Here is a 15,242-nt window from a genome sequence, read left to right on the forward strand (position 1 = left end):
AGCACAGCGGAGTTACTGCATGATCAGAGGAGGCTGCTCACATAAAAATCCGTGCGATAGACACAGATTATGAATGTATTTCGGTATATGTATCTGAAAGTTATACCATTTTTTATACTTTTTTTCAGTTATATCAATACTAATGAGCTACGACTTCGCGTTTTCTCTTTATAATTTGTGAATACCTCTGGGGATGGTGGTAAAAAATATTATCCACTCAACTCAGACTCAATGGTCAAAGGCCTAGTGTCCGTAATTCGTTCAGATTTCCTGTCCCAGTCCTGAACTTAGTGGGCTGTCGTGTGGAATCTGAGATCCATCTTCCAATTTTCTCCCGAATCCTGAGAGCCGTCTTCCGATTTTCTCCCGAAAATTTTCAAGATTTTACAGATTGTTTGAAAAGATAAGTGGAAACACTGATATTAACTCTTTAATGAAGAAACAGAAAAATTCTGAAGATTTTTGTAAATTGTGAGTAGCCCACCTGCTGTGAATTAGAAGAAGAAGAAGAATTGGGAGGAACTGGAAAAACAGAAAAGGCTTAAGGACATCTTAAGGACACAGCCAACACAAATTTCAGAACTATACTCAATAAACTAAATCTATCTATCAATGGCTAACCCTCAGTTACCTCTATCCTCCTCAATTTTGCAATGGAATGTGAGATCATTAAATGACTATAAAATCACTGACCTTCTTAAGTATACTTCTTCACACAACATAGACATACTATGCCTTCAAGAGACCCATTTAAACTCATCAGTTAATCTAAAAAGTCCTGGTTATGATGTCCTAAGAAAAGACAGATCTTCCAATAGAATTGGTGGTGGAGTTGCCATCCTTGTACAATCTCACCTCAAATTCTGTGGTATAAGCCTCCCTGATTTCAGTCATGACATTGATGCAATTGGTGTAAAGTTGTGGCTGGCAAACATGGAGGTCACTGTTATTAATTTATATAATCCAAATGGCAATAACAATGGACATGATTTTTTCAATTTTATTTCTAATAATTTCTCAAATTCAAATCTAGTGGTTGTTGGGGACTTCAATGCCCATAGTTCTATATGGGGTTATTCACCTAAAAATAATGCTGGAAAATACATCGATGAATTCCTCACCAATTTTACCAATGTAGTAATAGTGACTCCTAGACACCTAAATACCTACTTCAGCAAAAGAAGTGGGAGTTATTCAACTATTGATCTTCACTTAGTTTCATCAAGTTTAATAAATAAAACTACTGTCAACAGAATAGACAACCTCCTGATTGACCATTTTGCCATATGCACAAAAATTGGTGACCCAGCCATCATTGACAATTTCATTTCCCACTATGTGTGGCAAAAAGCAGACTGGCCAAACTTCTCCCACATTCTCTCAAACCATGACTACTCTTCCCTCTCCACTGACCCAAACCAACTCTCCAAAAATCTCACATCACTACTTCTTGATGCTGCAAAACTTACCATACTCCAGTCCCAATGCCCTAAAACACTGAAGAATAGCAAACCCCCTAAGCCATGGTGGACATCCTCTTGCCAAGAGGCTTGGCACAATAAAAGGAATGCCATCAGATCCTTCAAGAGAAATCCATCCACTGGAAAATATATTGCAAAGCTACAAGCAGAGGCAAAACTTAAGAGAACACTCAAACTTGCAAAAGAAGAGGCATGCAAAAATTTTCTCTTATCTGTGTCCCACAAAACGCAAGAGTCAAAGATTCATAAATTCCTAGACAAGATGTGTGGCAAATTCTCCACACAGAACCCCTTCCATTACCAGCTAACTCTAAATGGTCAGCAGCTGGAAACCAACGAAGAAAAGTCTAAATTTTTAGCAGATTTTTATGAGAAGAAATTCAAAATCCCCCCTCATAATCCACCTCAGATCAGCTTAACACCCCATTTTGACTTGCCTGGGTCCCAGTATCTACTCCAAGATTTTACAATGATTGAGCTGAATAAAGCAATCAATTCAATCAAACCCAAAACAACTTGCAGCCACGACCAGATCTATCCATCTTTACTCCAACACCTTCCAATAGAGTTTAAAAAAGTACTCTTATCTCTCTTCAACAATGCCTGGAGCAATTCCTTCTTCCCATCTGCTTGGAAAACATCACTCATCATCCCCATATTAAAACAAAATAAACCCAAAGAGGACCCCAACTCCTTCAGACCCATTATGATTACCCCAGTTCTGGGAAAATTATATGAGAAGATAATTCACTCCAAATTGTATTGGTCTGCTGAGTCTAACCACCTCATCCCACATACCCAAACAGCATTTAGGAAATATCATTCTTCCATTGATGCATTTGTTTGCCTAACCAATGCCATATCTGAGTGTCTGAAAGACAACCAAATCCTGGTTGCAGCCTTCTTGGACTTCCAAAACGCATATGATAATATCCAACATCCACTCCTACTGCAAAAATTATCAAAAATCGGTTTTCCAATACCTGTAGTGAATTTCTTTAAAAGTTACCTATCTGAACGCTCTTTTGTTCTCCAAGTAAATTCCTACATTACTTCCAAAAATTCTGTCTCCAAAGGCCTTCCCCAAGGTGCTGTCCTCAGCTGTCTCCTGTTTTCACTATATTTATGGGATCTGAACCTACCCCAAACAAATATTCAGTTTGCAGATGATATAGTCCTATGGTCTACCTCAAATGATTTTGAACTAGCCCAATCCAAGTTACAAAAGTCGCTTTATGCCTTTGAATGTTTCTCCAACAATTCATGCCTACCCACCTCCCCATCAAAATCAGCTATAGTACAGTTTCATAACAGGAGAAATCCCCAATCTGCCCTACTAACCCTAAATGGTGTTGTCATCCAAGAGCAACAACACATCAAATATCTTGGCCTCACTCTAGACCAAAAACTAACCTTCAGGCTCCACATTGAAAATGTGAGAATAAAATGCCTCAGGAAAATGCGTATCCTACAAAGGCTACTCAATACGCCTTGGGGTTGCCATGAAAAAACTCTAATAAATGTCTATAAGACTTATATCAGATCTCAGATTGATTATGGACTAATTGTCTATGGCTCATGCTCAAATACCCTACTATGCAGTCTGGAGACTGTCCAGAATACTATGAACCGTGCTATACTCGGCCTCAGGAATCACACCAAAACCAACTTCCTCCTCAGTGAAAGTGGTCTCATCTCTATTGCCATGCGTAGAAACACTCTACTTGCCCGCTACTTTACAAAAATTGAAGGTAACAGTTCCCATAGATTACATGACTGGCTAAGAAACCCTGAAGCTTTTAGGGGCCTTGCACGGGAATTTGCAACCACCCAAATGACCTACCCCACACCTTTATCTTCCTTATTTCAAATATACACCCGGATACCTTCCTGGGCTAACCTCTACCCAGAAGTGAACCTTTTGTTTGCGCCAGCTATTAAAACAGACCTTTCCCTTGCCTATGTAAAATCATTATTTCATGAATTAGAGTCTCAGAGATATATCCACCACCTCCCAATTTTTGTGGATGGCTCAAAAACAGATTCCAGGACTGCTTGTGGAGTCCACTTCCCATCTTTAGGTATAGCAGCTGCTGAAAGGCTCCAAAATGATGAGAGTATCATGACAGCTGAAATAGCTGCCATCAACATTGCATTGGAAACCATTATAAAGATGCCAAACCCCCCAAGAAACACCCCGCTTATAATTTATTCAGACTCAAAATCAGCCCTTGCCTCAATATCACCAGAACATTCAGATTACCCAGACAATGATACCTCCACCACTCTTGTACTATTGAACCAACTACTTAAACAAGGTATATCCACAAAATTCCAGTACATCCCAAGTCACATGGGTATAAAAGGGAACCACAAGGCAGATGAAATAGCTAAATCTGCCCTTCAGCATGAAATAATTTCTGGAAGACCTATCCCAGTAAGAGATGTAAACCATTGGCGCCTAAAAATTTATCTAACAAACCAATGTCCAACAAACCTTTCTCCATTTACATCCCGGAAAGACTCAAAGATGTACCACAGAATACGATCAAATGCTACTGGCCTTAACAGCCAAACTTATCTCTATCAAAACACAACCATTCCAACAGTAATGAGCCCTCTTTGCCGCCTATGTCAAACCTATGATCAGACCATCAACCATGTTCTTTTTGGTTGCCCTGTGGCAACTCTCAACCATAAAAAAGAATGGCTAACTTTATCTGCTATATTCAAGCACCTCAAGCTAACCCCTAATATTGACCAACTAACACAAAGGAGACACTCTTCAACTGATGATGCTGAATTGTTCAAAGCTGTCTTTAACTGCCTAAATATAGGTGGTTTCATCAATGATGTATAAAGCCTATTATTGAATAATAATAGTCTAATCTCTATATTTGATTTCCCAGGACACCCCTGACATAATCATACAATACGAAAAAGGTTAAATGGATTCATCAGAAGCCTATAATTGAAGAAGAAGAAGAAGAAGAAAAGGCTTAACTTGTACAGCAGTTAAAATGGCTATGTCAAAGAGTACAAATACCTATAATAGACAAACATGGGAAGATGCAGTAAGTAGCCTAGAATATTATCCAAGTGTTAACTAGTGGTATTTCTGGATTGTTTAACTAGCCTATGAATTTCCAACCCATCTCCTTGGCTATATCATCTTTGTCTCCAATTCTTTTAAAGCTTTTGTTGAGCTTCTTCACTATTAAAACAGAAAAGTAACTGGAAAGATATTCTGTGCACCCAGGTTATCAAAATAGGCTAGGCTATGCCTAATGTGGTATAATGAGAATAACCTGGGGGATTAGGGTGAAACTGTCAGGATTCTTTTGGGGAAAGGAAGGGACTTCATATTTGGTAAAATTCTACCAAATCATATTAGGCTATTGAGTTAGGACAAAAGTGAATACACCATTTGATGCATTTTTTTATGCTGATTATGAATATAATAATCATTTCTATTGGAAATGAATTTCATCCCCCCCCTATAGGCTTATATGCCAATTCAGGGTTATGTTAGGTTAGGTATGTATAGGAGGGGGGGGGGGCTGAAATTCATTTCCAATAGAAATGATTATTATATTCATAATCAGCATTAAAAAGGGCATTGAATGGTGTATTCACTTTATTTCTAACTCAATAATATGATTTGGTAGAGCTTAACCAAATTCTATACAAGCTACTTTTGGCTATCTAGGAAAGGGTAGGTTAGGAAAAGGAAACTCAATAGGCTAACAAATCCTAGGCCAAAAACATAATCTGCGAAGGTATTGCCAAGCTATTACATATTACCTTAAATCGCACTTGCTAGCGATAGGACGAATCCTGTGTCCGCCAGCTTCAGTGATGATAGTTAATCATCATTTGTGGCGTCCCAAATGGTGCACCATGGTTTGTTGAGCCACTCCCTATCCACTGATGACTTGAACGCATCCACGCTGGTAGAGATTACTGTTTTTTCACTAAGGGAGTTCCACAAGCTGACAACTCTATTTGAGAAGAACTTGTTCCTTAGTCTGGTGTTGGCTCGTTTTCGGAATTGCTTTTGAGAATGACCACGAGTTTTGTTTGAATTGTCCGGTTGAAAAGGCCAGGAATGGTATCCTCAGCATTTAGGAGCTTGTATGCTGTTATCACATCGCCTTGTTTGTGACAATATGTAAGAGATGGTATTCTAAGCTTACAGAGATGGGATGGATAAGGGACATCATAAAGTTCTCTAACACATTTTGTTGCGCTCCTCTGGATTGATTCTAGAGCTCCTTGGTATATCATATTGATTCGGCATGCGATACACATTCCAAACTCTAGCCTTGGTTAAATTAGATTCTTGTATAGCTTGGTCATAACAGTTGGAGATATGCTAGTGAACGTTCTTTTGATTAAGCCAAGAGTCTGATTTGCCTTCGCAATAGTCGCTTGTGCATGAATATGAAATTTCAATTCGTCGTCTACCAGGACACCAAGATCTCTCTCCGCTTGGCTGCTGGAAATGGCATTTCGGGACCCATCCCTACAATCCATATGGTACTGAGTGTGTGGGTTTTTCTTCCCAAGGTGGAGAATCTTGCATTTTGATGCGTTGAATTCAAGCCTCCAAATATTAGTCCAGTGAGTGAATGTATCGAGGTCCAGTTGGATTGACTTGATATTCTCTGCTGTGTCTGCACGACCGATAAGTTTCAAGTCATCAGAGTAGAGGCTTACTTTGTTATTTAGGATTTTTGGCATATCGTTTATATATATATAAAATAAAGTTAGACCCAAAACTGTGCCCTGGGGGACACTACTTCCAACAGCAGCCACCTCGGAGAAAAACGTCCCTTCATCCTTACCAAATACTTTAACCGTCTGTTTCCTATCTGTTAAGAACTGCATCACCCACTCAACCACACCACCACTCACCCCAATAGCTTGGAGCTTGATTCGAAGTCTTTTATGGCAGACTTTGTCAAATGCCTTTGTCAAATCAATTAGTATCATGTCGACTGGAAACCCCAGATATAGAAGATCAGTGATATAACTATAAGAATCAATCAAGTCTGTTTCAACTTACCGACCAGACCTAAAGCCATGCTGACATGATGAGACTAGTTTATTGGTTGTCAAGTGTTTCAGGATTGCAGTGTTAACAATCGCTTCTAGTAGCTTCCCAACTGCAGAGGTGACACTGATTGGCCGGTAATTGCTTGCGTCCTCTTTGCTGCCACCCTTATGTATGGGAGTTATGTGGGCCATGCACCAATCCTGCGAGATACACTTTTCATCAAGGGATTTCTGAAAAAAGGTGAGTGAGTGGGCCTGATAGTTCAACATGCAATTCTTTAAGAAGCCTTGGGTGTACACCATTAGGTCCCACCAACTTATTTGGATTCAACTTTTTTAGGCGTGCCTCTACATCTGCCCTATTGACTGTAATCGGGGGCATAGGGGTTATGATGGTATAGGTGGGGGGTCTGGAAGAGGGGCATTATCAGGTGGAGTAAATACAGATGTAAACTGCATATTTACGGCATTGGCAATTTCTATTGGATCATCTATTATACGGTCATTATCTTTAAGTCGCGTAACAGAGTGTCTACCAGGTTTACGGGCTGAGGCATAATTCCGAAAGCATTTTGGATTTAACTTGCATGCTGCTGCTGCAGCCTCCTCATGCTGTTCAAATAACTTTCTGGATAGATTTCAGACTTGATTTCGTGTCTTGGTATATTTTGTGTACTGGTTCTTATTGTGTATATTCTGTTTATATAGTCTCCAATACCTTTCTTTTTATTTCTTGCTCTCTTTAATTCTTTGGTCATAAATGGTAGCGTTTTGGGTTTACGAGCCCATCTTACTGTAGTATTTTTCTCTGAGACCTCTAGCAGTATTTTCTTCATCATATTCCACGATCTATCAACATCATTCTCAGTGATAAAGGACCAATCGTGCCCCGCCAACTCTTGCTTCATCAGACGGTAAACTCTGTACACATGTTTGGTAAAAACTGATTTTTCTGGATACAGTCTAAGGGAGCATCGTATGGCAGCGTGATCGCTTGCACCAAAGGGCGGTAGTGGGGCCACGTTTAAGAGCGCTTCATGGTCGTGTAATAATAAGAGGTACACCAATTAGTGGGGGTGGCCAAACCCGTGCCTAGTCGGAAAATTTAAAGCGTGGTAAAGTGAATAGTTAGCTAGACACACAAAAAATGGTACAACTGATTTATGTACAGAAGAGCCACAGCCATCTATCCATTGGACGGAACGTATGTTAAAATCCCCGAGTATGAGAAGGTTTCCTGTTTGCATTACTATTCTCTCAATCGATTCGACTTCTTCAAACAAGGAACTCTAAAAATGAGGGGAACTCGGATTTCTGTAAATTATACGAATCTGTATGGGTTCACCAAATCGATTTAATGATATCCACAAGTCTTCTAGGTAAGGCTTATAATCCGATTTAGTATTAATACTTTTGACATATAAAGTATCTCGGATGAACAAGATGATTCTTTTTCTTTCCTCCTTTGATATACTGCTGAATATCTTTTTACCCGGCCTCTTTTTCTGTTGTTCTGTCAGAGGGATAGTAGTCCTTTTTGGTTTCACTTCACAGAAGGCATAAATATCTGAAGCGCCTGATGTAATAACACACTTAATTTCTTGAAACTTTGAAGTTAGACAGTCAACATTGCTGAAAATAACACTAAGGGCACTAATCTTCCCACACTAATCACTAATCTTCCTACATATGCTAGTAGCTTGGTAGCCCATTGACTAGCTAGCCTACCTGTTGGAATTTTGACAAAACAAAAGTATAGCCTAGGCCTACCTTAATATTCAGTTTCTTTTTTTTCTGATTTTAGCCTAGTTTATAAATACAATGTTTGAGTAGAGCCTTAAGCCATAGGATACAATTTTTTTCTAAATTTAGGAAATGTATTTGTAGATCTTTGAAACCTCATAGCCTAAATATTGATTAAGCAAAGTTGTGAAGCTGAAAGTACTTTTTTGAACTTCATTTAAGCAGAAGATACATTTTGTAAAATTTCACTTTTATAATACAAAGATTTTTAAAGGTTAGGGCAAAATCCCACTTTAGCTACTTTTGGTAATCTTGGAAAGGGGTTAGGATAGGAAAATGAAACTTTCAGGGATGGGTCTACAGTCTAAAGTATGTCCTGGGAAGGTATTTTGAAGTACCTACCTCCACTCCTCCCTCTAGAGGGCCCTGAAATTTGCCTGCATGACAAGTCTATACCTTTTGAAATTTTGACATAACAACATCTTAACTTAATGTTCAGTTATGACTTTCTTTTTCTCTGGCTTTAGTTTTGAAAAATGCAATTCCTTTTATTTGATTAGAGTTTTAATCCATATCAATGTTATTTTTCAAAACTTAGGAAATATATTTGCATATGTTTAAAACCTTATAAATTAGGATTGAATAAAGTTGTGAAGCTGAAAACAATTTTGTTGTACTTCATTTGAGCAGAAGATCTATTTTGTAAGGTTTCAATTTTTATAACACACAGAAATTTAAAGGTCATCAAAGGTCAGGACCTTTTAGAGAGAGAAGGAGTAGAGGTAGGTGCTTCAAGATACCTTCCCTAGACATACTTTTGCCTATAGAACCATCCCTGAAAGTTTCACTTTCCTAACCTAACCCCTTTCCAGGATAGCCAAAAGTAGCTAAAGTACAATTTTACCAGGGTCAGTGCCCTGTAGAGGTAGGTATTTTTAAATACCTTCCCAAGACAAATTTTAGTCTGTAGATATATACCTGAAAAATCCATTTTCCTAACCTCACCTCTTCCTAAGATAGTAAAAAGTAGCTGGTCTAGAATTTTACCCAATTTTGTGTCAGGGGTAGGAATGTTCAAAATATTAGGTTAGGCCTAACCAAATATTGAGCCCCCAAAATGGACAAAAACTGTTTTTGAAGCTAACACAGTTAAACTTATAGGTAAGTTGTTTTTTTTTATCTTTGAAAGCAGTTGAGGAAGATGAATAAAACTCTCAGAAAGGAATCCAAAGCCTTAATAATCCTCTGAGAAGGTACTGTGAAGTGTCTGCCTTCATCCCTCCCCCTTCTAAAGGACAATGGCCTTTGATGACTTTTTACAATCTGTGTTAAAGACATAAAACCTTGAGAAATATGTATAGGCCTTCTCCTCAAATGAGCTTCAACCTTATTTTGAGCCTCATAACTTTGTTCAATCCTGGTTTCTAAGGTTTAAAAGATTTGAAAATGTATTTTCCATTATAAAAATTAATGATATCAATTTATGATGCCCTAAATAGGTACACAAATTGTTACAATTTTTTTATTGACAAATTATGACTGGAATTTTTAACAACAGCTCCATGTCCCTTCAACCCTGGACCATTTTATCAATTGAAAGTTCCAGAAAAAAATTCTTACAATTTTTCTAATCTTTTGTCTAATTACATCTCATGCTCATTTGGGTGAACCCGTATTCCAGAAACAATTATCAAAATATGGTTTTTCACATATGTGAAGAGTTTGCACCAGCAATTTGTTTTTACTTTTAAAAGTGAAATAGTGTCAGTTAACAGACATTTCTCTGTTATATTGATGATCCTTGTTATTAAAAGATATTAGAAGTTATTCAGTAATCCATGGTTCCTTAGGCAGAAATTTCTTATGGTGTATTTTTTTTTTTATAAGGGCAGCAATGGTCTTATCAAAATCAAGGGGGGCAATTTGGTTTGTTTCTTTCATTCCTTACAACTAAATTAAAAAATAAGTATTGTCCAATTAACATACCAAAAATTTCCCTTTCCCCAGATGTCTGATTAATTGGTGCATGGAAACTATTGACTCCTCTCAATACACTTGCCTATTATCTAACTAAACTCATAGCATTTAGTCTTGCTGACTTGAGTTTGCACTTGAAACATGTGCGCTTTGTAGGGTCACAGTTCCAAAATTGATGGTGATAATTTGACACAAAGGTCTGCTGGAATGACCCACTTATTGTGACAGTCATCTGCTGGATTGCAGGCAATGGTTTTGACTGGTCTCTTATGTTTTTAGCATGAGCTAGCATCCTTGTTGTTAATTTCAGACTGCAATGAACTTTCTCTTTGTTAAGCACAGTTCCAGTATTTATAGACTTTTCTACCAAACTTGTGATTGTAAGGCAATAAGGAATTTTCTTCTGAAAAGATTTGCATTAAAACTTCCAATGAAGAAAATACTTGCAGCAGTCTGTCTTGATATCAGATAAAACTTGTAAGTATATTCTGTAACTCACCTGAAAAGCAAAAGAACTAATTATTTTTCTAGAAAACACAAGTGTTAACTTTAGTCCCTCTTTTTGTGCCCCACCTAGATAACCAATAGGACCTCTTTTGTGGGACTTTCTTTTTCTAGCAGTCAAAAAGCATATTCATTATAGTTTTACACACAAGAGAGGGCTGTCTTGACTGCCCATTAGACTTGCAATTATGTCTGTGTGTTTGTATATAATGCCTCTCATCTGCTGTTTTCACAAATATGCTCCCCCTGCCCTAAAAAAACGTATTGCTACACTGGAGCTGAATTTTAAAGAAACTAATTTAAATTGAAAATGTTTACATGCTATGTGTAGTCAAGCTTAAAGAGTAGTCCCTGCTCTGGATTGTTGATTTTCTTAACCTGTGATCTCAATGTGTTCAGTTATTTGATGGTTCTGGTAACTATGGTCTTTCTTCTTTCAAGCAAGTTTTGAGTGGAGTTCCTCTTTGAAGTGTTTTGGATCTAACACTGTTTAACATCTTTATTAATGGTGCTCCTTCTACTATCAGCAGTAAATTAATGCTCTATGGTGATAACTCAATGCTTCTTGGACCAGACTTGTCCATCTAGTCTAAAGTAGTGTAATTTACTTAATTAATGCAAGTTTGTGTTAAATAAACTTGCTTTTAATGCAAGTTTATTGGATTAACCTATTTTGTGCCCCTCCCCTTAAAATAATCCTGGATCCACCCTTGTCTTGGGCTGCTTTAGTCAGTGGGCTGGGGGTTGGCTTCTTGAATTCAATTTTGCAATGTTATTCACTTCAAAAAAACAAATCCTTGTTGTTCTTATTGTCTCTCAGGCTATCCAATCTCCTCTGTAAATAACAAACAAGATCTTTTAGTCACCATTGACAATGAACTTAAGTTTGGTACTCATGCTAAGAAGTCTGCTCCTGGTGCTACTTCAACTCTGGGGCTGATTAAGCATACTCTTTCCACTAATTCCCCAAAGTCATCATTCTTCTGTACAAGGGACTTGTTTGACCTAACCTTGAAGTTCAAATGTCTGTAGCCTCCCTGTTTTTTAAAAAAGATACAAAATTTTTCAAAGATGTGTAGAGAAATGTCACTAAAGTGATATCTGACATGCAGTAGCTTTCCTATCCTGCAAGACTAGCTAAGCTGAAACTCCCAATACTTGTATCTTGGAGAAATATAGGTGATGCCACTCTAACATATAAGCTAATGAAGGCTAATACTCTCCCAGCATTATTTCCTTTTACTGGTCCTAATACAAAAACCAGAGGTCATTGGCTGAAACTTGTTAAGCAGTCTACCCTATCCACAGTCCACACTTAATTCTTTTCTTCAAGAATTGTCAACAGTTGGAATAAACTGTCCAAAGACACAGTTACTGCTGAATCTATTGACATTTTCAAACAAAGTCTGGATGCTGAGTGGTCCTCAAGGGAGTGTAAACTCAACTTGGAAGCTACCAATCATCCAACTACATCTGGAATTAAACAGATTTCACACATCAACTCTGGAGCTTCCCAAGGAAAACCTCTTAGATTGCTCCAGGCTGTAATTTAAATTAATTTGAAACTAAAATTTTTTAAATGTTGTAACAGTAATGCAGCATATAAAAGTATATAATGTAGGATATTGTTTTTTTTTTATGAAATGTTCATTTAGGCTCAAAGGCAGATCTCAGGGGGTGGGCCCAATATGAAAAGGGGACCAATAATTGACCAAATTGACAAGTTTATTTAAAAAAGAGTAAAAATACAAAAGAAAAGACAGAGTGTGGGGTACTGAGTTCTCATTCAGTCTCTGACCAGTTCACATCTTAAAATAAAAGTACATTTCACGGATTAATTTTTTTACTTGTGGATAAACCTAGACACGGAGCCAATTGATTTTGCGTAAAAGGAATTTATCAAGCTAAAATCTGATTACACAAGTGACTTGCATGTGATTACGGCTTAAGGATTATTTATGGATTGTGGCTTTGGATTAGTATTCAGCACTATTGTCATCTGAATCGTGCATTGAAATACATGGACTACTTGCAATAACTTGAAAATATTTGCAAATTACTGGATTAATTGGCCCACTCAAAGATAAGTAATTATTTATTTTCAGTGCTACACTCATGTCAAAATTCAAGCCTTTTGATGTTGTTCTCGCTAGTTTCAAAAGTTACCCCCCTTGGCCAGCAATTGTTTTGCAGTCAAAGACTAGTGCTAAAGGATTATGGAGATATACAGTTTTTTGATACGGCAATCATTCTGAGCACCAAGTGACAGAGTCTAATTTGAAATTACTTTCGGATAACCCTAGTGTTTGCAAAAGAACGGAAAAAGATGTTGTTAAAGCAATTACCGAATAGGATTCGTTTCCAGACATTTATAAATCGTCATCACCTACTTATCTAGCATTAAACCCAGCGAGCGCTATTGTTGAAGACTCACTGGCCCCTAGTCTAATCCTGCAAAAAATAGCTTTTACCCAGGATGAATTAAATCGGACACAAATGAATCTTACAGCTGAGATTTCCCGTCAAGTTAAGGCTAAACTATCAGACCTTGATACAGCAAATCAAGCAATTGATATTATAGTAAAAAAAATTCATGATGATATTTCCATTGATTACAACCTAAAATTCCAAGAAATAGACAAATCACTCAAAGGACTATTTGCAATGATTAAAAGCTTGGAAAGTAGGATTTTGTCCTTGGAATCGAAAGTGGATGATATTGAACAAGAAAAGATGTTGGATTGCTTAGTGATGAATGGAGTAAGGCAGAGGCCTGGAAATGATCTAAAGAAAGAAGTATCGGTTATCATTAAAGACAAGATGCTGGTCCCTGGTTTTGAAGTTAATAATATTGTAAATGTTTATCAATTTAGTTTGAATGACTCTAATGATCAATCTAAAGTGTCTCCAGTGCTAATACGCTTCAAAAATGTGGAATTAGCTCGAGTTGTTTTCAAAGAAAAGACTAGACTAGAAAAGAGTGGAATATTTTTATCAGAATCGCTAACAAAAAAGCGTCGTGAAATTTTAAATGCGGCAAGAGATTTCTTTGGTAAATTTTATTTTTTGACGGACCCCGGGCAAATTTTGACCGAACCCCCGTGTAAATAAATTTTGCCAAATATTCTTTAATTCGCATATTTTGCTTTTATATTTTTTTTTTTTTTTTTTTTTTTTTTTTTTTTTGTGCATGTATATTTTATGATTTAATTCAATAACTAAAAACGATTGTGTTTTTTTAATTGGAAATTATAAAAGCCCCCAGTTGTAGGACGACTTTTTGAGCTTGAAAATAACCCGTTAGATGTTTTAAGCATTATCAATAATTCTATCGGATATGTCAACAGTGATTTGACCACAATGAACCACGCAGTAATTATTAAATATGTTTCTAATGTAAGGCAGGCTGTCAAACGGGATGGATATTTTTCAGTGGTCCAGTTGAAAATCCAGGGTCTTTGTTCTTCAATTGACCATCTAAAACAGATTGTTTCTGATGGGCTACCTGACGTTGTTGGTTTATGCGAGACTTTTTTAGATCCTAAAAATGATATGCCTTTTGATTTGCATGGTTATAAAATGGAACGACTGAATCGACAAAAGATGGCCAAGGGTGGTCTTGCTTTGTATATTTCTAATAATCTCCCATATTCTCTTAGAATGGATTTATCCAGAAATATCGAAGGTGTCTTTGAGTCAATTTTCGTTGATATTAAATGTGTAGGTAAAGATTTAATTGTTGGTATTATTTATCGATCTCCTAGTGGCTCCATTCCACTGTTTCTGCACACCCTTAATGATCTACTGGATACCATCATAAAACAGTCGACTGAATTAATTATTATGGGAGATTTTAATATAAACTTATGGATATAAGGTCTTCTGTATACTTGGATTTTCTGTCGTCCATGCTTGCCGCAGGTGCTTTACCTTCTGTATGTATCCCATCTCGCATAACAGAGAGTACGTCATCTCTGATTGACAATATTTTCTGTACGGCCACCTTGATCCAAAATTATGTTTTATTGAGCGACATTTCCGATCATTTCGCTGTTTACTCTAGATACTGTTTTGATAAACTGACTATTGAGAGGACTAGTGAGTCTGGTAAGAGGCCTTTTAGGTTTGGTGAAGTGGACTTGATGCTTCTTAGGTCAAGATTGGCAGAAATTTCTTGGGGTGGTTTTGAGAGTGAGTCTGATTTTTGTAATTGATTTGCTACTTTTTATGAGTCTATTAAAGACGCTGTTCTTGATATTTGTTCTGTTTCACCTTCTAATCGAAAGTCTAAGAATGCTTTTCCTCTAAATCATTGGATGACCCCTGGTCTCCTTAGGAGTTGTAGGAGAAAAAATAATCTCTGGAGGGCCTTTAAGTCTGCTAGCCCTTCAATGAAAGCTATTTGCTTTCAACGATTTAAAATTTATAGGAATATTTATAATTCTGTGTGTCGAAAGGCCAATTCCCAGTATTATTTTA

The 15,242-nt window shown here is 37.2% G+C and overlaps 1 protein-coding gene across 1 annotated transcript in view; it reads left to right on the top strand.

Annotated features, from left to right (window-relative positions):
- Positions 1 to 444: 444 nt before the first annotated feature.
- LOC148952458 (pre-mRNA-splicing factor RBM22) overlaps positions 445 to 15,242 on the top strand; it is a 53,111-nt gene continuing 38,313 nt past the window's right edge. Inside the window, exons 1-2 of the mRNA XM_089089892.1 lie at positions 445 to 539; positions 4,479 to 4,555. Coding sequence (XP_088946018.1) covers positions 4,502 to 4,555 — 54 coding nt within the window. The 5' untranslated portion in view covers positions 445 to 539; positions 4,479 to 4,501. The remainder of the gene's footprint in view (positions 540 to 4,478; positions 4,556 to 15,242) is intronic.

This window comes from Artemia sp. Qi Xiang Cuo, chromosome 5 (assembly GCF_049724085.1).
Source record: "Artemia sp. Qi Xiang Cuo chromosome 5, ASM4972408v1, whole genome shotgun sequence".
In the NCBI taxonomy this organism is placed as follows: Eukaryota; Metazoa; Arthropoda; class Branchiopoda; order Anostraca; family Artemiidae; genus Artemia; species Artemia sp. Qi Xiang Cuo.